This window comes from Mycteria americana, chromosome 2, assembly GCF_035582795.1.
Source record: "Mycteria americana isolate JAX WOST 10 ecotype Jacksonville Zoo and Gardens chromosome 2, USCA_MyAme_1.0, whole genome shotgun sequence".
Lineage (NCBI taxonomy): Eukaryota > Metazoa > Chordata > Aves > Ciconiiformes > Ciconiidae > Mycteria > Mycteria americana.
Genome location: NC_134366.1, coordinates 139,769,296 through 139,797,267, shown reverse-complemented (window position 1 = coordinate 139,797,267; position 27,972 = coordinate 139,769,296). Strand labels below are relative to the sequence as shown.

The 27,972-nt window shown below is 39.9% G+C and overlaps 1 protein-coding gene across 2 annotated transcripts; it reads right to left on the bottom strand.

The window, feature by feature from the left end:
- Positions 1-41: 41 nt before the first annotated feature.
- TERF1 (telomeric repeat binding factor 1) lies at positions 42-25,930 on the bottom strand. 2 transcript variants are annotated; one of them, XM_075494807.1, is made up of 10 exons: positions 25,651-25,930; positions 21,949-22,044; positions 19,588-19,718; positions 18,824-18,910; positions 17,311-17,460; positions 13,570-13,676; positions 12,419-12,484; positions 12,285-12,328; positions 11,133-11,197; positions 42-1,439 (listed from the first exon to the last, which is right to left on the bottom strand). In XM_075494807.1, exons 1-10 carry the CDS (start codon positions 25,928-25,930, stop codon positions 1,281-1,283), a joined length of 1,185 nt encoding a protein of 394 aa, XP_075350922.1. In that variant the 3' UTR covers positions 42-1,280. The 2 variants fall into 2 exon arrangements, with proteins under 2 accessions (XP_075350922.1, XP_075350923.1); XM_075494808.1 differs by lacking the exon at positions 17,311-17,460 and having other exon boundaries at positions 25,651-25,857.
- Positions 25,931-27,972: the final 2,042 nt, after the last annotated feature.

The following is a 27,972-nucleotide window of genomic DNA, read 5'->3' as shown; positions in this document are numbered from 1 at the left end:
AGGAAAAATATCTCAGAGAGGTTTATTTTGTGTTTGGACAGATACTTTTCCTTGTAAAATTGTTCCTGTAAAATAAAAACCTTATCCAAGGACAAAGGTACAGAAAACATCTGAAGAGATTTCACTTTAAAAAGAATGCTGTGATATGTTAGTTCAAGTCACTAGGTTCATACCAGTGCGACAGTGGAAAGTGTGGGTTTTCTGAGGTTGTGGAACTCTTTTCCACACAATCTGAATGAAGAGAGACAGCATAGTACTATCATCTGTCTGTTACAGTCTCTCATGAGCAGGACATTTACAGTGACCAACTGACACCTTGATAGTTACCCCATCAGAGCATATCTTTGCTTGCTATCACCGCAGACAGAGATAGGGAGAGCACAGATGAAACATATCTCATGAACTGTGCTATCCGTGTCAGTATAGACTTGTTACTGAGCCGCACTTTGGCCATTCATTTTTGAGCTTTCCCTGTCCTGCTGGTCTAGAAGAAGCCACTTCTCAAGACAAGGTAGGTGGCACAAGATAATCAAGAGATGTTAAGAGCTAGTATCATACTGTTATTTTCCATATGTTTTCCATCTCTTCTGTGAGATAAAAAGTGCTATTATGCCATTATACAAAATAATTCAAAATAATTGTCCACCTAGGACTTAAGCTTAATTCTTAAAAAAAAAAAGCAGCACCAAGCAGCACCTTTACTGCTTATAAATATAAAATTACATGGAGTATCACATTTTTAACTGCAAAAAAAGGGAACGGTTTGTCAAATTAGCAATACTAATACATACATATTTTTTGGTGTAACTTACTGACAGAGATGACAAGTCTGACCAAAATTTCAAAGTGAAGCAAATCAGATTAGAATAGGTTATACGGCAGGAAGTAAAATGAAAAGCTGAATCTGACTAGAGTTACAACCCTTTAACAATACAGAACACTTTACTCTGTATTAGCCTCTATCAAGCTAAACATGTTGCCAGTCATTTAATACCCCTATGTACCTAACTGACCTTTCTTAAATTACTGCAAGCATTTCCACATTTCAGAAATTAGGTCATCTATTGATGTAGATAAAAGGCCAGGCTTTACATTTAAGTCATCATTACCCAAGCAAGTGAGCTTACATGAATGTTTTATACTTACGACTATTCTGTTTCATGTTTTAAGACAGCAACAGTGCTGGAAACTCTAAGACTAAAATAAGTTATTATTCTGAAAAGCTAGACTAGGTCCTTATGCAGGGAAAGGTCAAGAAGAGTTGATTCCTGTAGTCCAAATTAGCCTTGTTCGATCCTGCACAGTGTTCTCCACCGGTCTTTTAACATGACACTAGTTCGGTTGTTGAAGTCACCATGGAGCAAAATTTTAGCCCAGTTACCCACTCCAAACTCCCTTACTCCTGATTTCAGTGCCAAGTCTTCTTTGTAAGTCCATCGCTAGGGGAAGAAGAGAGACAAATACCAGATATATGAACAGAGAAAGGTATTAATGTAAGAGCTAAGCTTATAGAAAACATAAAAGCAAGTTTTTATAGAGCTCTCTAGTTATTACAGATGTCTGAGGGTCAGTAGGGTCATTTTGATTTCTTTTGAGCACCATAACTTGACACTAATACAACAACAAAGGTTACCAAGTCAAGTGTTACAACACAGTAGCAGACATCACCTGAAACAAGAACCACATGCTTCAACGTTCACAAGTTACAGGAGGAAAAGAAAAGAAAAAAAACATTGGGCAAAGTTTTGCTTCATTCAAAACATGCTTTCCAAAATTGTACTTTATTAGCTAATTGAGCCAAGACAAACCTTGATTGATCCTAGTATGCATCACAGAAGAGAAAGCATTTTGTGACACATTAACCTAGGGACTGAGAATCAAGACACTATTGACCCATAACAAAGGAATTTCAGTGTGCTTAGAAAAAACAAATCCCAATATTTAAAATGCTGAGAGAAGCAAAATGATACATATTGCTTGTGAAAGTGAGATCAGCCATATCCTCAGGTACCAGCTATGCATTTGTTTTTGGCCATATATTGAGCCCACTACTTAAGTCTCACTAGCATGACCTACAAGCTTTTTAATCTTTAGGGGATGACATTTCTCTCATAAAAGAAGAGAAAATTACTTGCAGTTATACATCTGTAAGCAATCCCTTCCAATGAAATTCTCCAGTGTACCAGTTCTTCCTTAGTTGCTTCTCAATACAAATATCTCAATACAAACAATTTTAAGACTGCACACAGAGTGAAAGAAAAATACTTGATTTTTAAAAACTTACCTTTACAGTAAAGCGTGAGGGAGAACTTTCTTTTATTGCAGCTTTATATATATGCATATATATTACAAAAGTTTACAGATCCTATATATCCTATCACGCCTATTTTTAACCACTGCATTTTCAATATAGGTGTATTACATACAGTCATTTTTTCCCTCTGAAATAGCAATTAGCAACTTTAATATGAAATTATTCTAAAACAACTTATTATGCTAGAATCTGATCCTCTGTAAATGTCTTCAAATCATCGCTTGCTTAATACACAACTAATCATACTGATGTACGATCAGCACACCTCCTTAAGCAAACTGAATTGCATATCATCTATGCAAATACAGGACAGGATCCCCAGTTGAAACAACTGTGTAGGAAAACCATTTCTAAAAAATAAGTATCAATTTCTATTTCAAACTGCAGTTTGATAGCATGTTCTTTCTAAATTTATTCCCCAAAATCTGACATGTAAAGACTTAACTTACAGAAAAAATGTAAACTTAAAAGTGTTAATGAGATTGAGATGTACAGAGAATTGTATTGTGTAGCTGTTCCATTGAATTTATCAGTCTATGGGACCTGAGGAGTTGCATCACAGAGTCCTGAGGGAATTGGCTGATGTAGTTGCCAAGCCACTCTCCATGATATCTGAAAAGTCATGGCAGTCAGGTGAAGTCCCTGATGACTGGAAGAAGGGAAACATTGTGCCCATCTTTAAAAAGGGTAGAAAGGATGACCCTGGGAACTACCGACCTGTCAGCCTCACCTCTGTGCCTGCGAAGATCATGGAACAGATCCTCCTAGAAGCTATGCTAAGGCACTGTCCTGGTTTCAGCTGAGACAGAGTTAATTTTCTTCGTAGCGGCTGGTATGGGGCTATGTTTTGGATTTGTGCTGAAGACAGTGTTGATAATACAGAGATGTTTTAGTTGCTGCTGTACTAGTCAAGGACTTTTCAGCTTCCTGTGCTCTGCCAGGTGCAGAAGAAGATGGGAGGGGACACAGCCAAGATAGTTGATCCAAACTGACCAAAGGGCTATTCCATACCATATGGCGTCATGCTCAGTATATAAAGCTGGGGAAGAAGAAGGAAGGGGGGGACATTTGGAGTGATGGCGTTTGTCTTCCCAAGTAACCATTACGCATGATGGAGCCCTGCTTTCCTGGAGATGGCTGAACACCTGCCTGCCCATGGGAAGTAGTGAATGAATTCCTTGCCTTGCTTTGCTTGCATGCGCGGCTTTTGCTTTACCTATTAAACTGTTTTTATCTCAACCCTCAAGTTTTCTTACTTTTGCTCTTCTGATTCTCTCCCCCATCCCACCAAGGGGGAGTGAGCGAGCGGCTGCGTGGTGCTTAGTTGCCGGCTGGGGCTAAACCACGACAGGCACATGGAGGACAGGGAGGTGATTCGAGACAGCGAGCATGGCTTCACCAAGGGCAAGTCCTGCCTGACCAACCTAGTGGCTTTCTATGAGGGAGTTACCACATCAGTGGACAAGGGAAAAGCAATGGATGTCATCTATCTGGATTTCTGTAAAGCCGTTGACACGGTCCCCCACAACATCCTTCTCTCTAAATTGGAGAGATTCAGATTTGATGGGTGGAATGTTCAGTGGATGAGGAATTGGCTGGATGGTCACAGCCAGAGGGTAGCGGTCAATGGCTCAATGTCCAGATGGAGATCAGTGATGAGTGGTGTCCCTCAGGGGTCTGTACTGGGACCAGTGCTGTTCAATATTTTCATCACTGACATTGACAGCGAGATCGAGTGCACCCTCAGCAAGTTTGCAGATGAGGGTGCACCAAGCTGAGTGGTGCAGTTGACATGCCAGAAGGACGGGATGCCATCCAGAGGGACCTGGACAAGCTGGAGAAGTGGGCCTGTGTGAACCTCATGAGGTTCAACAAGGCCAAGTGCAGGGTCCTACACCTGGGTCAGGGCAATCCTCGGTTTCAATACAGGCTGGGGGATGATGTGATCGAGAGCAGCCCTGCGGAAAAGGACTTGGGGGTACTGATAGACGAAAAGCTGGACATGAGCTGACAAAGTGCGCTTGCAGCACAGAAGGCCAACCATATCCTGGGCTGCATCAAAAGAAGCGTGGCCAGCAGGTCGAGGGAGGTGATTCTGCCCCTCTACTCTGCTCTGGTGAGACCCCATCTGGAATACTGCGTCCAGCTCTGGAGTCCTCAGCACAGCAAAGACGTGGAGCTGTTGGAGCAGGTCCAGAAGAGGGCCACAGAAATGATCAGAGGGATGGAACACCTCTCCTCTGAAGAAAGGCTGAGAGAGTTGGGGTGGTTCAGCCTGGAGAAGAGAGGGCTCCAGGGAGACCTTATAGCAGCCTTCCAGTACTTAAAGGGGGCCTATAGGAAAGACAGGGACAGACTTTTTAGCAAGGCCTGTTGTGACAGGACAAGGAGCAATGGTTTTAAGGGAGGGCAGATTTAGACTGGATTTAAGAAAGAAATTTTTTACAATGAGGGTGGTGAGGCACTGGAACAGGTTGCCCAGAGAGGTAGTGGAGGCCCCATCCCTGGAAACATTCAAGGTGAAATTGGATGGGGCTCTGAGCAACCTGATCTAGTTGAAGATGTCCCTGTTCATTGCAGGGGGTTGGACTAGATGACCTGTAAAGGTCCCTTCCAATCCAAAGCATCCTATGATTCTGTGTTCACTTCTTCTTGCACTGGAGATGTCCTGCTGCTCCTGATGCTCTCATGGACCATAGTAAGTTATGAAAAGAGGCAAATGGTCAATTTTCACTGGTCTCACGCTGGTATTTGTGTGAGCACCAGCAGATTCTATATTAAAAATCACTAGTTACAGGACTTTTACAAAATCTGCGTGTGTTTAGGTGCATGTCATGAGCAAATGACTGCTGAAAACCCAACCAAGAAGCTCTCTTATTTCTGCATTTAACCGTTACCTGTGCTTTACTTATTTTGGAGTTGCTCTAAAATAGAAAAAAAGCCAGCATTTTTGTTCATAAGAACACTATGAAATTTACACAGGCAAGTGATCAAAAGTACTGCAATTATTCATGTTCAGTGTGTGAAACCAAAATAGTTAATGTCTCATAGGCCTTTGCAGGCCTCAGTAGTTAAGAAGCATTTGCAACTAATGGTCTTGCCAGTCAGAACAATTTAATTGACAAAGGAGTGAACAATTTGTAAAAGGATGTACTGTCTAGAGCCTTGTCGTCTGACGAATTTCATTTGCTGTTGTTACGTACCATATGCTGCTTACCTGACACAGTTTTGGTGAAAAACTGGTTGTAAAAGTTATAGGAACTCTGTAGCTGCCCCAGTTGGGCAGTGTGCACATCAGCAGAGGCTGTCACTCTGCTGCTCCCTGTCCTCTTCTATAGCCATAGCAATAAACTGCTTCCGCTCTGACCTGATCTAAATTGTAATTCAGGTTATTTCCATGACAGCACCTGGTGCTTTGAATGGGATTCACACCTCCTGTTCGGACAATCGCAGGCTGCTCCCTGCTACTGCTTGGAAAGGTACAGCTAAAAGAGGGAAAGGTAATTGTAATTCTGGTCTGGTCAAGGTAAGTCTGGTACTTCTGGTATCTGGTAAAATTTAGGAGAGGTTGGTTGGGAAAGTCTGGGTTGGTTTCAGCTATTGATATGGTATGAATATGGAATGAACAAGCTGGGTTCAGGACAGGGCTGAAGCCACATGCAGTCACCCCAGTGGGGATTGGCATTAACTCAGCTGCAAGGGCGAGGGGTGGAGGTTTGGTCCTGGATTGCCAGTTATCCCCTCCCCTTCCCTGTCTCCAGCTCCAGTACGAGCTTCCTCAGGAGCTGATGTTAACAGTCCTGACCAGCATAGTGGGCTCAGGATAGACATTGTGGCCAGGAGGAACCCTTGTGTGTCTTGTAGCTTTTCCTTCAAGTCTCTAGTTATCATCAGGCCGGAGGGTCAGCCTGGCAGCAGTGACTGCGAGCTGACACCCAGGTGGCATGGGCCCCCTCTGCCTTTCCTTCGTCTCCTTGAATGAGTGAAAATTTCACCTTTTGCCTGAAAGGGACACATCTTGCAAGTGTACACTGGAGTACGACCGGAACATAGAGAGCCCATGGGATGTGTGTGTGAGTGCTTGTGTTCAGTGCATCCAGCTGCACCAGCCAGCAAGTAAAGGACCCATGAAGCAGGTGGGAGGGCCAGGATGCAGGCAGGGGTACCAGGTGGGCAGAGGGGCTGTACCCATACTTAGGCATCTGCAAACATTTGTGTGCCTGTGAACCTAGAGAGGCATGTGTATGCTTTCACCAGTGAGCTTACACCTCTACTAGACAGAGAAGAGGAGGGTTTGTGTCTTACGGGGGTACTGTGTGTGGGTGCTGTTGAGGGCAGCACCTTGTCCATGGCAGTCTGAGTGACCAGCTGTATCAGTGTCCTCTGTGTGTGGCATGTGTCTTGGGATTTGTGCTCAGCTTTGCTCCTGGGCAAACCCAGGAATGGGAAAGCAGCAGCCACGTCCCCCAGCCTGAGCAGGGACCCGGAGTACTGGAGGCAGGAGGGTCCTGGGCTGGAGCTGCTGGAGGAGGCAGCTGCTTCTAACATCCCTTAACAGTGTTGTAGCCAGCAGGAGCTGGTTGAGTTGTGAGTATTCCTGAGATTAAATGTATATAAACCTTATGTGATAGGGGAATCAATCCTTTGCTAATGCTCCTACCTGTGCTAATAAATCGTCAGGTTGATTGGCACAACTGGAGTGGAAAGAAAAAAAAAAAAAGATGTTTATAGAACATTAGAAGAGCAATAGGAGGTGTAAATGGCTGAAGCTGAAGGCCTAGAATTTGTATTTTGGGGGATGAAAAGAGGTTTACCAGAGTATGTACAAGACCTCCTCCTGTAAGTAACAGATCTCTTCCAACTATCAAATGGATGAATGGTGTTGGCTATAAAGCAGGAGGGAACCTGAAAGAATCAGGCTATAGTTGTCCTTCACAACTGGAACTTTCAAAATTGTGAAGAATTGGGTAGAAAGGGAAATGTGGTTGCAAAGGAATAGCCTCAACTTACACAAATTTAAACTTGATAAAGCCGACTAGTAGAACTGAGTAGTACAAAGGAAACCTGTGAATTACAAGATTCACAGGGGAACAAACATCACTTAGCTCTGCAAATAATGGACCCAGTGGAAATGTAAATCTCATGGTTGCTGTCATTAGACAAATGCATACCACCCTGCTTGTGCGCAAGGGGTGGCTGAGCAGGACAATCCAGGACCAGCCAGTATGACTGTCCAGTGGCACAAGAGGTCCATGTGTCCAAGGATGTTCAGATAAATCCCTCATCCATGGAGACAAAAATTTAAAAAATTAACCTTCTCCTCCCCTGAGGAGCTGAAACCCTTCTGGGGATCCTTAAAAGATTCTGCCCTTAAGAGCAATGAAAATTCAGGCACCAGGGATGGGCCAGGTGACAATTTTGTGTGCTATTCTGCATGGTTCCCACCTTCTCTTGAATTTTAAGCTGCTAAAAGTGGCAGCAGCAGTCAGAGGTGAAAGACAGAGGGGTGTCTCTCGGGGGGGGGGGGGGGGGGGGGGGGGTGTGTGAGGAGCTTAGATAACATTAAGCCTGATCAAAATTGTATTCTGGTTATTCTGAAACACGCAAAAATTTGGCACCTACACAAAGTGCAAGCTGAGGTATGTGAAAATCAAACTTCACATCTGAAAGTTGGACTTATTCCAGCTTAATGGAACTATCAGTGCCTCTTCAAGAAACTATAATCACTGATAAACCTCACTAACCAGTGAAAGAATTAAGAATAGTAGTAGTTCAGCTGTGTTTCTAAACAGTTAGAAATGTAAAACTTCTCTAAAGTAGTCTACCTTTTATCAAAAATACTTCCTTTTTCCAATACTTCCTGTTCCACAGATCTTTTGCAACATTAGCAGTGAATGTTGGTTTTTTTAGTATTATTAAAAGGCCAGAGATTCCATTGCAACTATCTAGTTCATCTCATTTCAGAGCATGCCAGAAAACTTTCCTAAATAAAATCTTTATTCAAGTAACACAGTTATGCTTGACTTACAGCACCAGATAATTCAAATACTTCCAGCAACAGACACAATCACAACCCTTGTTACTTGTTGTAATGATAATTACATTTGCTGTTAAAAGGGTTGGGTTTTGCTTGTTTTGCTTTTAAATTGCTTACATTGAGCTTTTTTAAAAATAAATTTCTTCAGTTTAACATATAAACAAGGAGCCTGCCTTACAGGTAAACTAGAGACTGACTCATTTTTTCTTTTGACTGAGGAACTATATAGAGCAGTAACTTGCCTCCCCCCACACACACTAACAAACTGCCCATGCAGTTTGCCATCTGGGATGGCAGTTATGTAGGCTCTAGCATTGCACTGTTACAGGCTAGGAAGACTGGCTGAGACACAGGACATAATGCAGCACTATGCTTGAGCTAACATAATCACAGCGCCTACTCCAGAGCAACATGACATTTGGCTAGCTCAGAACACTAGCAGAGCAAGCCTGAGTTTGCCAGACAGACTGTGTAGACGTACCCTTGTATATCTAAAGATCTTGTTATTCCTTAGAGTCAGTTCTGCTCTAATAGCCTGTCTTCCTTTGATTATATGTTCTGGGTCTCTTCTCCGATTTTTTTTTTTCCCCTCAGAGTTTAAATATATGGATTTTTTTTTTCCATACAGGTCTGACTCAATTCTGAAACCCCAGATTTTCAGACATATTCTTTAATTTAAGCAAACTGTCAGATTTTAGACAACTCACAGGACTTGCCATACACATACAGGATATAAAGTTGAGTACAAACAGTTCCCTAAAAATCTGTGACACTTGCATCCCCTAATTTAGGAATGAGAAAATAGAGTACACTTCCTTTCAATAGCACTGCAGACTGTTGTACACAGCTAACTGAAAACATGGCAATGAAAGGCTGAAAACAGGCACTGAACCATTGCAATGAAATGCCATTTACAAAACAAGAGCAAACAATGCCAACATTGAAAGAGGGACTACATGGAAAAGAAAGTTCTAGAAGTCAACAGCTCTGACATTCACTGCATTCTTTCATGCATGCAGACAATTTTATAATCCAGATAATTAAGCAGAGGAGCAGATTTATTGTTTACAAAGCCAATACAATTGCTTTCTATACAATATTTATGAGAGGTCTCACTGGCAGGGAATACGGCATAAATTTCAGGCAGACAGCAAATGCCTAATTTTCTAAGTGTTTAAAGAAACAGTTCTGAATTTTAATCTCTTTCAAGTTTTTATAAATTTTTCAATAAGTTCTTTGCTACTATCAGATGTAGTTTTCTATAACTTTAGTCTTAACATTTCAATTAAGGTTGAACTATAACAACAGAATTAAGCACAACATCTATTTTTTTTCTAGTGAGACCTGTGCACAAGACGTAGACCAAGATACAGTGCTTGTAGCTGACCCCAAAACAGAAAGGGGTCAGCTCAACATAAAGATAGGTGAATATAAAGCTGTCATTAGCTCTGTGTCAGTCGTGGTCCAATTAGTTTAAATCTTGATGTTGAAAACAAGACTGATGGAAGTGTGCATGCTTACCAGCCACTGGCTGACAAGGTACCTATCCAACTATAAACTGGAATAAAGTAACAAGCAAATCCAGTAAGGGCCAGTATCTTGGTTTTTTTAGGGCACTGGCTGTATTTGCAGTTTTTAAGGAGGCTCTCAGTCATTTAACTATTCCTGAGATTTGCAAGAAAGTAAAAAACTGTTTATATGTAAAAGGGGGCTTAACCTCCAAGGATAGATGAGCTCTCATTAGGACCTCAACCAATTTGAGGACACCATGTGACTGAAGATTTAACGAGTACTTCAACTTCATTACAAATGCTTAAAGAACTAGCAATAAATACAACTCTCCTCAAGGACAGTCTGAAAAAACATCAGCAGACTTGTCCTTCCCTGTTATATGAAAAATGAAATGTCAACATGAACATCAGAAAAATGAAACAGCTCACACAAAATAGATGTTGATAACTTGCACTGTTATCTAAACAGAAAGACTTCATATTGCTTCCTAAGAAATATTCTCAAGAGGAATTCAACAATGGGAATACATTTATTTAATATTAATTTCATTCAGAAGCATTTATCATTTTATCATAACTGAAGAAAATTGGCTATGAGCAAAAATCAGTTTGTAACAGTCTACTTCAACATCAAATCAACTTCAAATTCCCTTCTATTAAGGCATACACTTCTGTACTTCCCACCAATAGGGAATTCTAGCATTAGTGAACACCGTAGAATTATTTTAAAAGTAATTCAATGAAGTAGACTTACCCATGAAAAGAATGCAAAGGACTATTTGAAATGTAGCATTACTAGAATGGTTTCCCAAGTAAATATATGTTTTCACCTCATATCAGCAATGGATTGAGTTACAAATTTGCTAAATCTTTAACCTTCTAAGTGGGAAAACAAGAAGTCTTTGATGTTTGTTTCTCATGGGCAAATGACATCCTGAATTCTTTAATCCAAACAGTGGAAAGAATTTTTTATTTTTTCACGTGTTTTAAAAAGACTCAGACTAAGTTTTAGTAACAGTATATTTCAACAAATTAAAGGCTCATAAGCATTAGCAACAATATTTGAGACTGCACAAAGAGAGAGTCATTTTCTTTTTTAAAGACAGGAATTAAAACTTAAAAAACAGTTTCAGGAGCTGTAGCACAGCTTGAGTAATGTGTAGAATCTTAAACGCAGGCATTTTGGAGACAGAGTCAAATGAAGCTGGGAAAAAAATTCTATGCAGTGCAGATTAATTATCTCCATTTAGAACAGAGAACGGGTACGAACCTGTCTTCTTCGGCCACAAGACAAAGCATCTCCATGTTTTTCCACATTTTGCAAGCTGTTCAGACCTAGAAGACAGTTAATATACATCCAGACCAATGAGGAGTCAACATTAAGGCAGAAGTTTTGCAATTCTACCATTTACACGAGACAAGAATATACACTATTTTGATATGCTTTGACAGACTGGGAAAATTTCAGTGTCTGTTTATATATGAATATACTTTTATATATGTATACACATGAATCTCACCTTAGTCCAAGAACTCATAAAATAGTATGTTCAAAAAAGTCACTATATTTTCTATGCAATAGAGCTCACAGAAGAATTATATTTTAAACAATTAGGTAAAAATTGATACAGAAATGAAACACTTATTTCACTTTGGTAAAAACATTTTTACTATACATACTGCTCTCATTTTACATAGAGAGAATGGAAACTAACCAGCAATCAGTGCTATGATACTTTGTATACAGGTTGCATCATTTCCACAGAACATGGGTCAGGTTCTAACTGTGGCAAGCATCCAAGGCATCTTAAGAGTTTGTCCTTCCAAGTACAACATGGCCACATGCAGAGGCTATAATGTCATCTCTTTGTAGTATGACGGTGCTAATGGTTTTCAGAACATACTTATAAATGTTATATAACCCATGTTGTAAGTTTTAAAAAAGTAATACCAGGAAGATGCACAAACATCCTAACTTTGTGCATTTTACACTATAACTTGTTTCTCCCATCAGCCAACTTCTTTAGTTCCTTCCTCCCCAAAGTTATCTAGATCAGAAGTCAGAAAGCAACAAGTTTCAGTACTCCTTTGGCAGCTTTCTTTTGCACAGAATACCATAAATCCCAGTAAAGCAAACAAGCAAACAAAAACCCAAGCGAACCAGAAAATAGTGAATGATTTTGCAAAATGAGTTGCCAGAGAACCTTAAGCCATTTCATAGTTTCCCAAATGTGGCAAGCACCAAATCTGCATTTGGGCAGAAGCCACACACAACAATTGGGAGGGTTTTTTCACCATAATAATTTTTATATTAATCCAATCACATTGGATAGAAGTTATCAAACCACTAACACATTTATTGGGAGGGGGAAGTGTTTGACATGACTTTGTTTTGAAAGTGTAAAAATAAGCTAGTACTCACTCTGAAGAACACGGTTCACTCTGCGTTTCCGTCCTGAATGAGGCCTGCAAGGAACACAGAACTGAAGTAAAAATACATAGAATGTCATGAAATGTCTATGACCAGGAGCAACTACAACAAAAAAAAATTTTTACCTTACTGTGGGGTTTTTTATGTCTCCAGGTGACTGATTTGTAATACTTTGTTGGTCTTTCATTGATCTTTAAAAGAGCCAAAAAAAAAAAAAAAATCATTTCCTAGGCAGCAACTTACCATTTATGTGATTCAACAATATTTGAAAGAAAGAAAATCCCAAGATTTCTCTACAGAAACAGTGGCATAAAAACACTAACTGCTTCAATCCATTAACCCTCAAACCTTGCCTCCCTATACCTGGAGGAGAAATACACAAGACATTACACATTTAAGTTGAAGACATGAGGCATTTTGCACATCTATTTTTTCATACCTTCTTCACAATCTAGGAATTGTTTCCATAGGTTTTTTGATTAAGTCTTTCATCATACCTCTCAGATGTAATTGTGTCAGAAGCTGTCCTAAGAAAAAAATCTTATGACTTGCCTTCCTGTATACTGTATCTGCAGTCAATTTCCTTAACTAAATGCCAAGAATTCCAAGTATAAAACTGCAGAAATACAAGCTCTATCCCAACAAAAGACTACAATTTATTCTCCATGAAAAACAAGTGGTGATAAATCTAGAATATTAGTATTTTTCAAAATAAAGTCAAAGAAGGGGGGAAAGGAACTGGGCTTCAAGTTCCACCAGCATTTCTTAGAAAAGCGTGTAATTGTTTTGAGGGTTCACATTGCCAGAATCGTGAAGCAACATAACTATTTCCCATCACACTAGTATCACTAAGTAAGAGAATCTTGTGTTTAGCTGTAAGAAAAAAAGTAATAGACTAATTCCCTTCCCTTATCCTCTTTCTTCTCAGGAAGACCTATAGCCTGAAATTAGGAGGGCAGGACTACAAGGAGCATAAGGGGAAAAAAAGTGAAGTATTTCTATGTTTTTATTGTTATACAAGACTGACAGCTGTTTAAACTGAAAAACGTGCATCTTCAACAACTATTTAAACTTAATGCCAAGCTATTTGATGTAAATGCCAAAAGTAACCACCATAGGAAAGCCAAAACTTAAAAATACAGAATGTGCTTGTAGTTAATTTTCTATTGGACAGCAGTTTGGAATTTAACATCCTTCCTTCTACCTACTCTTAGTTCTACAAGTTTCAAGTTACTGTCCAAGCATGCCCCTCAGCAGTATAATGCTTAATACAAACCCTTGTTTTGTTTCCAAATTCCTTTTGTTGTTTTCATTGACATCCACAGTTTTGTTTTGCAATGCTGTTGCTCCCAATCCTTTAGACTCTACCTGTTTTGTGGCTGCCTGTGAGAAATGGAATTGATACTTTAAAATTAAAGCCAGCCAGTACCTAGATAGTAGTTTATACTAAGATTAATGTGTACTCTCTATTAGGACTAACAGTGCTTATTTCACAGACCCTTCAGAGGTACTACCATTAAAATAAGTAGTTTCAAAACAACTGTAGTGTGTTAAGTTGAAATCCATCAAGATCTTTATCAGCTAATACCTCGAGAAATTTTAGTCATAGCCACAAGTGATATTTATATGGACACACAGAAATACAACAAATACTTGCATAAGTGAACATATAGATGTGTGAAATACATTGCAGAGATTAACTAAGACTGCAAATACTATCAAAGTACTCCAAAGTCTGTTTTTTATAACTAGATTAGAAACTGAAAACTGAAAGTGCTCACAAAACTTATGATCTAGTTCTGTAGCGCATGGCAGGATCAAGCACACCTATAACACTTTCAAAAGATGCATGTCTAATCAGACTTTAGGCTTGTAATGTAACCTTTCCTGTATTAGCAAAAGAATTTTGTAACATTCTGCCTAAACTTTCAGCCACAAACTAAGATTATTTCTCCTCCATTCCCAAGAGGAGGAAGGAATAATTCATTACTCTTTATAGAAACATCCAGAGGATCGTAAGATTTGTACTTTTCCCTAGATTCCTCCCACTTACTTGCTACAATAAATAACACCTTCCAAAAAAAAAAAAAATCACTTAGTCCACATGAGGTCATTCTTGCCACTTTGCTATCAACTTTCTTTTCTAGCATCTTAAGGTATACTTATTGCCCAAAGCCTAAAAAAATTCTGGTTGTGCACCATCATTCCCAAGCAAAGCCAACCATCTTCCATCCAACACTGTCTATACATCCCAAAAGGTGATCTGTTTTGCAACACTCAAATATCAAAATTATTCAAAGTTGACAGATTCACTACAGGCCCAATATTAATTCCTTTTCTGCTTAGCCCGTTGTTCCCACTTTTAATCTATTTCTTCTTTCAGGGATTTTGCCTCCTGTTAATTTTCTGTCATCCATCCAATTTTCAGTCTTGAAATCTTAACCTGTCCTTCACAGTAGCTTGCAGAATCTCTCAACATTTATAAGAGTCAGATAATATAAAAACATTCTCTATTTCACTCATTCATCCACAAAAATACTGGAAGGTATTCTGGTCACAGAATACTTCGAATCACAGAAGAAAATGTTTTACTGTCAGAAATTTCATAGCTACCCAAACTACCACATCTTTCAGCTGTAAGTTTTCAAAATACTGGCTCTTTTACAGTGGTTGATGGTAGCAAAACACATGTGAAAGCAAGGACATGTTTCCATACAGATAAATAGGTAGAAAGGATTTAGTTAAAAAAAAGTTAAAATACAATATAGTGGATTTAAAAAGTTAATAGTAGCTTTCAAATTGTACTTTCCCTAAAAAGAATTCTTTCAAAAGAGAAAATGAAAGTTAAAGAAAAATTACAAAATATTTAGATCAATGCTTTCTTGGTATAGGTCCTTTTTCCTTGTAATGCAGACTGCTCTTAAGGCAGCTAACCTATAAGAGTTTCTTGAAGCGCAAGAACTTCATCAGCAGTAGGAGCTGCAATCTTGTAGACTCCAAGCTAGACGATAACCTAGAAAAAGCAGCCTACAAAATAGTCTAGCAACGTAGACCACCTTACGGTGGATGAAAAGCTGGACATGAGCCGGCAACGTGCACTCGCAGCCCTCAAGGCAAACCGTATCCTGGGCTGCATCAAAAGAAGCATGGCCAGCAGGTCGAGGGAGGCGATTCTGCCCCTCTACTCTCCTCTGGTAAGACCCCATCTGGAGTACTGCGTCCAGCTCTGGAGTCCTCAGCACAGGAAAGACATGGACCTGTTGGAGCAGGTCCAGAGGAGGGCCACAGAAATGATCAGAGGGATGGAACACCTCTCCTCTGAAGAAAGGCTGAGAGTTGGGGTGGTTCAGCCTGGAGAAGAGAGGGCTCCAGGGAGACCTTAGAGCAGCCTTCCAGTACCTGAAGGGGGCCTACAAGAAAGCTGGAGAGGGACTTTTTACAAGGGCCTTTAAATATAGTGGATTTAAACTCTTTAACTAAATCCTTTCTACCCATTTATCTGTATGGAAACATGTCCTTGCTTTCACACGTGTTTTGCTACCATCAACCACTGTAAAAGAGCCAGTATTTTGAAAACTTACAGCTGAAGCCATTACAAGGGGTAATGGTTTTAAACTAAGAGAGGGTAGATTTAGACTAGATACAAGGGAGAAATTCTTCACTATGAGGGTGGTGAAACACTAGAACAGGTTACCCAGAGAGGTAGTGGATGCCCCATTCCTGGAAACATTCAAGGTCAGGTTGGACAGGGCTCTGGGCAACCTGATCTGGTTGAAGATGTCCCTGCTCATTGCAGGGGGGTTGGACTAGATGACCTTTAAAGGTCCCTTCCAACCCAAACTATTCTATGATCATACTTCTACATATGGCACCAGAAAAAAGAGAAGAGAGATTAACAGTTAAAGCTATAGAGTGTTTTTCTGTAGAGAATGCAGAGTACACTGCTGGGAAACAGTTACATGTATTGCACAGCAGAAGTGGGAACTCTTCACAAAGTTGCCTCCTCTATGTCCCAGAGTAACTCAGTCCAAAGTAAAGATTTCAGAAGTAAGATTTGCAACACCGGTGCAGACAGTAGGATGGATGTGCAGGCAGTGGCGGTGCAACACAGAGGGCCTAGGTATGCTAGTATGGAGTTCTGGGCCTTCCCAGACACCTCCAAAACTCCATCTCCTCTTAGACTCAAAGAAATAGCCTTGAAAAATAAACCTTAGAACTGACAGCCGAGTGAAACCATTAAAAGATATTGTATTATACTTTGAGTCCATTTAATAAGTTCTCTAGTCTCTCTTTCTGGTAAGAAAATGAAAACCCCAGAGGAACTTCAGGTTTGTTTATTTAAAATTTGCTTCTTATTACCTTTAGATGTTTGTGCTTTTGTAATTGAGTAATCCAATATTCTTTTATAGGAAGGAAACATAAGAGAAATTCTTTACAATCCTCCTGAAGATGAGCTACAGGAGGAATGTTGTTCTTGCCAATTTTAAATCACTTTTGAGCAAGACAGTTTGTAAGGAGCTTTTTTACTTACAGGAAAAAAGCAATTTTCTATCTCCTAACTCCTCTGACATTCCTAAAGCTTTTAGCAAAATTCACAGGTCTTGATCTTTTAGTTTTAGTATGAAAAGTCATATAAACTTAAACAAAATAAACATTAAATATATAGCTATGTTATATTTTAATGAGTCTCAGATCAGAACTGGTTCTCTTAAAGATACACTAATGACAGACCTTGCTTTAATTATGCCTTTTTCCTATTTTTCTAATCAAAACAGTTGTGGAAAAAACATTCAGAAAAGATATTTTAGAGGAGTCTTACTTCTAGTAACTTTCTCCTAAACATATAGTCAACCTTTTTTTCTTTTTTAACTAAAAAGACAATCCAAAGGAAGATAAAACTTCCTTTTCATCTAATACAATAACTGACTATTGTCTAAACAACTCCCTTTTAAGTATAAATCTATTTAATCTTACCAGGTACCTCTTGAAATAAGTTTTGAAAATAGTTTTGACATACCTGTATTAAGAAGTTAGTTTCATTTTCTTTCATGAAAAGTTCAATGTAAGACTTGATTTTACTTATCAAAAGATTGTAACTGAAGCTTTGGAGAAGGGGAACATATGGATCCTTGCTTTTAATTACAGTTGCCAGCTTCACCCTTAAAGGCTAAAAAAAGCACAGCTTTATACAACACAAAAATATACCCTGTAGTAAATTTGGCATCTATGCTAAACAGGACATACACAAAGCTAAACATGATGATTATATAGTTTTCTGAATATGCCTGTAGAACTTCATGCTACAGTTTGAAAGGGTTCTAAAGTTAACTAGGCATAATACCAGGAGTTGAGTTTACGTGCTCAGTAAATGGTTAAGTGTAACTTTCTAGAGATCCTCATTTTCATTCCCTTTATGAATAACACTGGAAGCAGAGTTGTCAATGGAGCAAAAACACCCAGTAAAGGCCACTCATTACTGGGTTCTCTTTTCTCATTTGCTGCCTCAAAAAGACTGCCATTGAAAAGGGTTTACATTGTCCAGGAAAAGGACTATTTAGTACACTAGCATTAAGGACACATTGATACTGGTAATCGCAACTTCACATTTTGTCTACTAACCACTCTGAATCTTACAGAGATCAATATAGCCCAAGAATTAACTTGTGTACAGGTTGCACTCTTATTTATGAATTTGAATACTATTACCACAGCCTACACTTTCCGAACATCTGAATCTTCTGAAGAGTATATCTGAAGAAGAAGTTATCCATATGCTACTATTTACATAGAACATGTGTCCTAATATACCAGAGGAAGATAGAGGGAGCATTTCTGCCTCTTTTTCTTTTTGCCTGCAGTCCTTCTTTTGTCTTTTCTCCACCCCAGCAAATACAGGTGTGTCCACTAGCTATTATTTTAAAGAGATATGCACTCAAACTTGCATCTTTCTGAATGATGCAGTCAACATCAAACCAGGAGGTGGCCTGACACAGGTTATCTTTTCCAGATAGAGGCATAATGATACCCACTCTATACTACAGATACTAATGAACTTTCCTTCCCTGTGGTGCTTCAGTATGTAGAACACTAATCAACAGAGATGATACAGAGAGTGTACTGCAATGGTTCAGAAAAAGTCTGTAGACTGATTATTAGGGAGTTACTATGTCTCTACTAGCATGTTTATACTGTCCTTACTCTGAGAAAACAGCAATGTCAAATTCCCAGATTCTGTAGTGACACCTCACTCCTCATATGAAGTGGGAAAGGGGATGAAGTTCAGACTGATGCTGCCCACAGTGAAAGACAACTGCTGCTAGAAGCATTTTAGTCCCCCAAATCACCCATTATTTCTATCAGTCCCCTAGCCACAAGTTTCCTTTTGTATTTACAAGTGCCAGGGCTGTGTAAGTGACCGTGTAGGCAGTAATTAGGATGAAGCTATGCAGGTAGCATTTGCTAGCTTTGGAAACCTATTCCCCTCTTCCCCTCTGAAAATGAGAGCGCTTAGTGTAAGCTAAGCAAGTTACCTGATCTGATTCCGAGTCTGTAAATAGCCTTTCAAGAACTTCAGCAGCCTCCTTGAAGTATGCGTTTTCCATATGGACTGCTATAATCTACAACAAATATACAAGATATGCTGAAATACATTTCACCCAAGATTCAGAAAAAAACAAGAGAAGTCACACTTTTACAGTTTTGTAAGACTTCCAAAGTCCAGAGGATTATATATTTAAGGGTTACCAAGAATTATCTAGTAATAACAGTTAGTTCTGAAGTAATATTAAACCTCATGTATAAAGGCCTAAAACCTCTCCATCAGGCATTTAAGAGGACCCTCACTGATGCAAAATGTCCCATACTTACCGACTAAGTATTGCTTTTCTCTTTCCCTGAAAGACTTTCACAGTCCCAGTAGCTGTCAATGTGTTTTTACATGTTTCTCTTTGAAATCAAAAGTTTTCTAAAAAAAGAATTATTTTTAAGAAAAAAAAAAAAAGAGCTATTCATAATATACTTTAAAGCTCAAGCTACTAGTGTTTTGAAATTGATCTCTCAACTGATATCTGATTTTTTTCAGATTGGCAGCTTTTGAAACAATTTTGAACTGGGACAAACAGGAACCAATTTAGATAAGAAAAGGTCCCCGTACAGATCTATTTACTCTACTTGAAAACACAACAAACATAGAAAATTCAGCTCAGCCTGCTAATAGCGCAAGCTTTTTGTAAAAGGAGCCCTGTTTTATCAGAATAGGTAGCATCCTGCAGCATTTTGAGTAAGTCACACAGACCTGAATTTGAATCAAGCGACGAATATCTTCATGAAGCTTTTCCAGTTTAATTTCTTCCCTTTCAAGTAAAGTCCAGAAAGACAGAGCAGATTCCAAAGGTGAAATTCTTTCATCATTTTCAAAATGGCATTCTTGGGGGGGGGGGGGGGGGGGGCAGAGAGAAAAAAGGTATTTAAAAAACTTAAAGGATAAAGCTAAATATATTACATTATTTATGCACAATAAAGTAATGTGTACTATACATAATTTCAGTTCATTTTTCCTCAAATAATTTTTAGTCTCTCTCTTCAGGTGTGTTTAAGAGACCCAAAGTAACTGCCGTCTTTTCAGAGAGACTGGTTCTTCCTACCCTTGCTAGTAACATTACTGTTGCATTTTTAAGGGAGATAACGTGTCTGCTAATTATTATTCACTTAAAATGCCACTTACAATAGTGCTAAGTTTAACATCATGTATTTGGGCTGGCATTAATGATACTCTTACATTAAACTCAGCATCAGATATCAAAACATTTGTTATTGATATTGTTAATTTTGTAATATAACCACTACCCTAAGTTTTTTTTCCCGAGTCTGTCCCTATATTTCCACATCTTAACTTTTTGTTATATTTGAAGGGGTTAAACTGAAAGGGAAATTCAAACAGCTTAACGCAGGAGTGTCACTGAAAAAGCAGAAGCAACCTCCCCTGTCATTGTACCACTGTGCCAACACCAAGGTTTGTGCAAACCCCCAGCAAGCAGAATCAGTGACCAGTTCTGGCAGAAATCTAGCTCAGCCAAATAACCATCCCCTCAACACACTAGAAACAGTTTCCCAGTCTGGTCACTGCACATCTGCACAAGTGAGTGTGCCAACATAACAGATGCAGTAGGAGCTGGCAGGTGCACAAGACTGCTTTTCTTCCTCCATGGCACTGCCAGCTTAGCTCAAGATGTTCACTGAACTACAGCCTCACTTATTCCTTCATTTTATATGACATCATAGCAGAATCTCTCTCAATATCACCTTATTCCTCACAGTAAGTATTTTTCAGAGAGAAGGTAAACAATTTAAGCAATACTGGAAAAATAAAGAATATTTGATACCCACTACAGTAAGAGACAAACACTGAAAATTTAAATAGTATTATATGTATATATACACGTTAAAAAAATATAACACTTCTGTGTTTCTCTAATTATTGTTTCAATCAAGTAATATGACATTTCATATTAAGTTTATTTTAATATTGTAAAAACAAAGCATTTAACTCGAAGAGCTGGCATCTGAAACAGCCTGCTCTGTTTTAAGGCTCAGCACAGATTAAATATTTTAATAATCAGAAAAGAATTAGGAAAGCTACCATAACATATATTAGCTTTCCATGTACATTGTGCAACTACATCTGATGTAATACCTACTAAGCACATCCAATCTTCCTCACCACACAGGTCATTCGCTACACTGATAGATAAAAACCACACATTGAAGTCATATTCCCAAGTGTTATATACAATAATATAGTTTTAAAGCATTATCAGAAAAGTTCTTAATTTGTATATGAAGAACTATTTTAAATATTAGAATTTGATTCTCAAGTTGAACTAAATCAAGAAGAGTGTTATTACCCAACAAGGAACATAAGAAATTTCATTTTAAAAAAAACAAGCCTTTGTGGCACTGCTAGGCTAGAATACACTTTTTTCTTCCATGCTTATGCTGGCAAGACTGCTTTGGAAGTCCTTAAATTCCAATGAGTTTTATAAGCAGTGAAAACTTGCAGCAAAAAAGTTAATTCTTCCAGAAACTTGAGCGTGGAAGCAAAATCAGCTTGGCTAAACCAGTAAGTTGTGAATACAGCCAAACAGGAGACATGGTAGTGAATAAGAGTCCCAAGGACCTGCTGCCAGCTGAAAGTCTTACAGACTTCTTCTGTAAGAAACAAGGGCAGTCATCCTTTTCATCCATATTGTTATTCCTACTGTCTGTCCTACTTTAACCTCTAGAGTTACATGTGCAGAAAGAAACGCAGATTCTGTGCTTTAAACTTGCAAATATTGCTCACTAAGAGCTAGTCAATCTTTTCCAGTATATTTCTTTTGTTGATGCTACTCTGACAAAAAAGGACCTATAATTTAAGAAGCATGTAGTCATTCAAACTCAAGGCAGCTAAATCAGTCAGCACAGAATAACACTGGTTCTGCATACAGCTCAGTCACATGTGGAATATAAACAGTCCAAAATGCAGAGTTCAGTCATTTTATTTATATATATGTACAGTAAAGGCTATGTGAAAGCATACCTAATACACCTCTGTGCAAGTTCATGCAAATCAATTTAAACAAGTGGAAAAAAAAAAAAAAAGAATCAGAGTATTTACCAAGGTTTTTTCCTTTTGCAATTCTTATCAAAAGCTGACAGAGATACACCGTTTTTTTCTGATGTGTCGGTATTTGGGACAGGCCATTAATAAGAGCTGGAAAAGAAAAGTTAAGTCAGTTTTGCTCCAGCACTGCCACAGTGTGGCTAGAAATATACTAGACACTGTGTTATCAGACTTGAATAATCTACTAAATTTCTAATTCATTAGGAAACCGATGAAGTGCATTTAGTTAATGTTCTTCCATGTTAGAAGAACTTAAATCATATTTAAGAATTTGAGCAGAAAACCTATCCCTCTTGCAGTTTACAACAGTAACCTAGAAGTGGTAAGATGCATCACAGGCTTATATTCTTCAAATTAGAAGACCACAGTATCTTACATAAATAAATGAAGTTTTGTTTTGCTCAGTAGCTTACTAGGAAAGACAACTGTCTGCTCCAGGGAACATTTCCGTGGAATGCCCACAAAACATGAGCCACATGCAGACTGGTAACACTTACATGTTGCTATAGCAACCGACAGACCAAAAGCAGTAAAACCTACAAGGAGAGCTTAGTCAGAAATGTAAATCTACAAGGGAAATCCTCCTTGCAAGGTTGGAAGGTCACAAGGATTATTATATATTTTAGAATGGGAGCTACCATGAGATTATTTCCATCATGCTGGTTACTGTGAACTTCCTATTTGAATGTGCTGGATACAGTAATTAGCCTTCACAGCATAATACAGAAACATTCAAAATGAAAAGTGAAGAATGTGTCAAGTGACTTGCCTAAGCTGCAGACTGAACATCCTAGTTCAGGAAGTGTTTATATACACATTTCGGTGTCAGCCTAGCAAAAGCCAGGATTCTGGAGCATGGGACCCCCAAGTTTGCAACTGCACCACTAGAGCACGTAACACATTGTTTTACACTAATAAGCAAGTAGACTGAGTACTTCCAAGAGTGATCGTCTCCTATGAACAATGGATAAGCATGAAATTACAAAGTAATTAAATAGCCCCGATTACCTAAGCTAACATCAAGCACGATACTATCATTTGGGCTTGGAAGAACACATTTACAACTGCTTCAGTGAGGACAGATGATACAAAAGCTTTTAATTCCTATAGCCAAAATAGGAAGTAAAAAAAGAACATTGCTTAGAACAGCAGTAAAGTGCCACTCGTTATAATCACAAATTCATGCATCTTCCATAGCAGACAACAGAGTTCAATTTCAGAAAGAGTTTGTTTGAGTTCAATGACAGAGACAAGCACCATCATCATGCCCTGAAGATGGAGCCATAGCTTGGAAATTTTAGAAGTAGGCAGAATACTGTAGCTGAGATTCCACAGAACAAAAGGGCTCATCTTGGCAAGCAGCTTGAGATCCTTCAGCTTTCTCTGTTCTTTTAAGGTGCACCTACATTAGTGCTTTAATTCCGATGAGCAGGGGTGCATTTTAAAGCAAACTTTCTGTGCTTGGTTCCTACAAGGGAGCAGTCTTGAGTACACAAATTGAATTCCTTTAGAGCTATTCCAAAGAAAAAGAAACCTTGAAATGTTTACTGTGTGGACACCAGGTCCTTCGCAGCAATTACTCACACGTAATGCAGACAAACAGAAAGAGACATAGACTTAGTAATCTTTTCCAGACTGTTCTCCCTCCCCACCCCCAAGGCCATTTCTCTGTTAATTCATTTGTTAAGAGTGCCCTCAATCATAAATTGCTTTCCTCCCTATGGCCACTCAAATGTATTTCTCATCTTAGCCTTTCATTAGAAATTCTAGAAATCCAGTTCCTTGCTGTGTAGATACCTACACAAGCTAGTTCAGGTATATAGACCATAATATCCTGTCAAGGCAGGATAAGGTAAGCAAGGCATGTTAACCTTGCCATGCTGTCTTTAAATCCTTAATCCCAGGTAACCTACCTATTTCTACTTGGCAGTGTACTGAGCTATACAGAAATATTATTTATCTCCTAATAAAATAGCTTGTCTTGTTCCCTTAGCCCTCCTACCTTCCTGTACTTGCTTCAGTTTGAATTGACCTTCTTGTTGACAGCCAATCATTTTTTCAGTAGGGACTCACTTTGACATATGCAAGAGTAATAGTTCTGTATTTCTATAAAAAAACCCACACCCACTTTTCTAATGCAATCTTATGACTGTGCTTAGCTGTCTCCATAGACTTTTACACTTCTGACTTTGTAATCTTACTGCATCAATATGCCCAACTCTTTCCTCTGTTGCTGAACAGAGCAGGAACAAATTCCAAATTTGGTCTTAGTTCCCAGTTCCACGTGACCTTGCATTCTGTACAATTTAATTGTTTCTACTAACATGCTCCTCAAAATCTTCCTGTTCTCCTCAGGAGATATTCCAATCTGCATCTGTGTTGATAGTGTCTGCTTCCCACCTATGTCTTCATGAAATTTCAGTACGATTCTCCCACTGAGGTACAGTCCCAAGGCCAAACACAGAGACACACCACTAATAATTTAATCTAGCAGCCCCCCATTCAATGTACTTCATTATGTTATCTTCAGATTTCTTAACTCTTACAATTTCTCATATCAATCGCCTTACTAATCATTCCACATGCCATTGTATTCCATTCTTTGCAAAAGTTTAAACAAGTCATACTATCACATTTACTTGAGGCAAGAACACACACAAAAAATCCCCCAAAGCTCTAACCTGGTATCTTCAGGAAAATTATTTCTAACAGAAAAACCATCATAAATCCATCAAACTTATCTGAGACTTAGCCATTTGCTTCCAGCTGTTAACTACTCTTACTGTTAAATATTTCTCATTTTAAATACATGTTTTCCCATTCAAAATCCAGTCACCAGACTTCATTCCACCATTGTCTGCTAGACTACAGTTTCATGAAATACTTCTAGTCTTCTACCATAACCCTAAATATAAAGTCAAGGAACTCAGTGTATTTAAATAATTCTACTCTAGTTTTTACCACATTTGCCTCTCTTCACTAAATGCTCTTCAAGTTTCCAGTAGTCTTGAACTCTCAACATCTGAGGCCTCAGCTTTAGTAACTGCTGGTGGTATATAGGCAACCATAATATACATTCAAGCTTCATAGAATCAAGATGAAAGATTAACACCAATGCTTGTATTCACCTAATTGTCTAAAACACCTTACCCCCAACACCTCAGAAACCACTGTTTTATTGTAACAGTTCAGTTTGCTTCCCTCCCTAGTCTCATGTAATTAAAACAGCAAAATTCCCCAAAACTGGCATTATCTTACAATACTCCAGCAGAGCTACCCTTGCATGCTAAACTCAAACACCAGTGGATTAAAAAAACTAAAAAAAAAAAAAAAAAAAAAAATCAGCCTGCATTGTTTTATTTCCACCATGTGCAAACGTTGCCAATACTGTTAAATCGCTTCAACAGACTACCCTGTATCATTCTAGGAATCTTCTGAAGCCCTGAAAAGCCCCGAAAACCTCCTCAACGCTAGCAACCACGATCATTAAGCGGCTAAACGCACATATAAAACGTGCTTCCACGGAACAAGAAGTAAGCGCAGAAGCACTCTTAGTGTGCTAAACACTCTTTAGCGTGCTAGACAAAGCTGCCCCTCACACTTTGCAGGGACACACTACCTTCAGAGCAGCCGCAGCTGCTTGAGAACCACAGGCGCCCGCACCCTCACAACCCCGACAGCGGCCGCGCCCCTCACCCTGCGCCACGTCCCTCCACCGCTGGAACTCCGCCGCGCACCCCTCCCTGAAGCGCCGGCACAGGCAGTAGCAGGCGAACTCCAACATCCAGTCCGCGGCCACGGCTTCCACCTCAGCCGGCGGGGACGAACAGGCCCGGCCGCCCCCGTCCACCTCTCCCAGAGAGCTCCCGGCCGCCCCGGCCATCTTCAACCCGCGCGCCAAAGGCTGCCAGCCCCGCCCCCGCCAACGGTCCGGCTCGCGCTCCCTCAGCCCCGCCCCTTCCCGCGCGGCAGCCATTCAGCGCGGCCGCTTCCTCCCCGCCCTGGCTGCCGTCACCTCCGCCGGTGGGCGGGGCCTCCCCAGTCCTCTCAGGTAAAGTCCTCGGGGGAGGGGGGGGAGGAGGCGGAGCCTGGGCTGGGTGTGGCGGTGATGCCTGCGCTACTCCGGCGGAGGGAGGGCCGCCTGGTGCGGGCGGGCCCCGGGGAGCGAGCCCCACGCCGGGGCGTGTCCGGCACCGCCTCGTCGGCCCGTGGGAGCCCCTCTGCAGGGCATCCCCTTTACCTCGAACTGAGTAAGCGATGTGACGTGGCCCACGCGGTGTAAGCGGCTCACGGCACCCTGTCCCCTGATAGGAATGTTCTGGAAGGCCTGGGCCATGCCCGGGGTGGCCACTGGTGATGTGAGAGCATTCCTCTGCTGTTGCTGTGTCCTGAGAAACGTGGTGTAGCGATGTGAATACAAATGTCTTTTGGTGTCAGGGGCTGACAAGTTAAGGGAGTGTCCTGCTTGGAGCGGGTGGCTGTGAGAGCTGCCACGTCCCGTGGTTTCTGGGAGACTAAAAGGCAAAACACTGGTGTTCTGTGCATGTGTGGTACGAAGGGCTTCACGTAAGCATGTCTTCATACAGGTTTTGGAGACAGAATTGCAGGGAAGTACGCCTCACAGACCCTGGCTGCTGAAGGAAGGAAGGAGAACATGTCAGTGTTGCAGAGCTTGGAAGCTGAAAAGTGGAAGCCTTGACCTGGCAACAAAGCCTGGGATGGAATGTGAGGAGGGACTGAATTAGTTGGAGTGTGGAGGGCATCCATCTGAGCAGGCAATCCTCTCTATATGTTAAAATGTAAAACCTAAGGAGGAAGAAGGTAGTCTATGAAGAGGTGAATTTAAGGCTAATGCTGAAGGGCAGAACATTTTCCTGTCTGAGACTTGATGGAGAGTGGAATAGTTTTTTGCTAGATCTGGTGAAAGGTTTTAATTTGAGCTTTGCTTTACTCCTGGGATGAACAGTGTGATATCAAAGAGCAGAATGAATGAACTGGTAGGCCTTTACTGCCTTTGACTCCTGTGCTCACATTAAATGTGCTTGCAGCAGTCTTGCTGTGGCATAAATAAATTGAGGTCAAACAGAGAAGAAAATACATAATTTAACGTAAACAAGTCATCTATTTGGACATCTTTATTAATAGAATATAAGATTTAAGTTTGCACTTTGAAAGAGACAATGTTTGGCTTGTTGTAAGCTTATGTTGTAGTAAGTTTTCAGATGTGTGTTTGCACGTGTATCTACAATAACAGCTTCAAGGACCTGAATTGTTTAGACTGGGCAAATTTGCTGTTATTTGCCATATTGCTTGGTAGTACTTCAGGATAATGGCAAGCCCGAAACTGTGACAAGCTTTATCAGGCTGCTGATAATCTCAGGAATCAAAATTCTCAAAAGTGTTTGACGTGAACCAGTTACACATAACAGATGAGATCATTATGCATTAATCTTTAATTGAGCATGCATTTGTAGTAGAAACTGTGTCAGGAAGGTATATCAAAGCTCGAAATTACCATGATCAAACAACAGCAGGAGTAAACCTGCAAACTGTTGGCTTTTTGGCAGCAATTCTGTTCTGCCAGGCCTCTTCAGAGGACCTTCAGAGGATTCTGACAGCAGTGGTTCAAATGGAGAGAAGATGGTTTCTTGAAAATGTGCTTTCGGAAGCCACAGTAGTCACTATGGCCTGTTCAGCCTCAGCAAATACCTCCCCAACCAGTGCAGTGTCTCTGCATTACGTTCTGTGACAAACATTTGAGTGTTGTCTCATTTTCCTTTAGTTATCATCTTTATTTATGGGCGGATTTTTGTATTTAGATTTATCTCCACCCCTAAGACCTGGAAAGTCCAAGATACCTGTGCACTTTACAACGGTACATTTCTGCCTGCCTCATGGGCAGCATCAGAGGACAGTGTTTTAAAAACCAGGTTGTCTCTTCAATCTGAAAACAATTGTGAGGATGCTTCTAGTACAATTAACTTTTCAGCTAGGAAAGTACAAATTTAATGTAATTTT

Bases quoted from the DNA above. Each gene is read 5' to 3' on its own strand.
- TERF1 (XM_075494807.1), bottom strand. From the start codon at position 25,930: ATGGCTGCCGCGCGGGAAGGGGCGGGGCTGAGGGAGCGCGAGCCGGAC. The intron at 13,677-17,310 runs GTATGTCAAAAC...CATTTCTCACAG, and splicing joins AAACTAACTTCTTAATACAG to GCAGCCACAAAACAGGTAGA. The intron at 11,198-12,284 runs GTGAGTACTAGC...ACTGTCTTCTAG, and splicing joins AGTGAACCGTGTTCTTCAGA to GTCTGAACAGCTTGCAAAAT.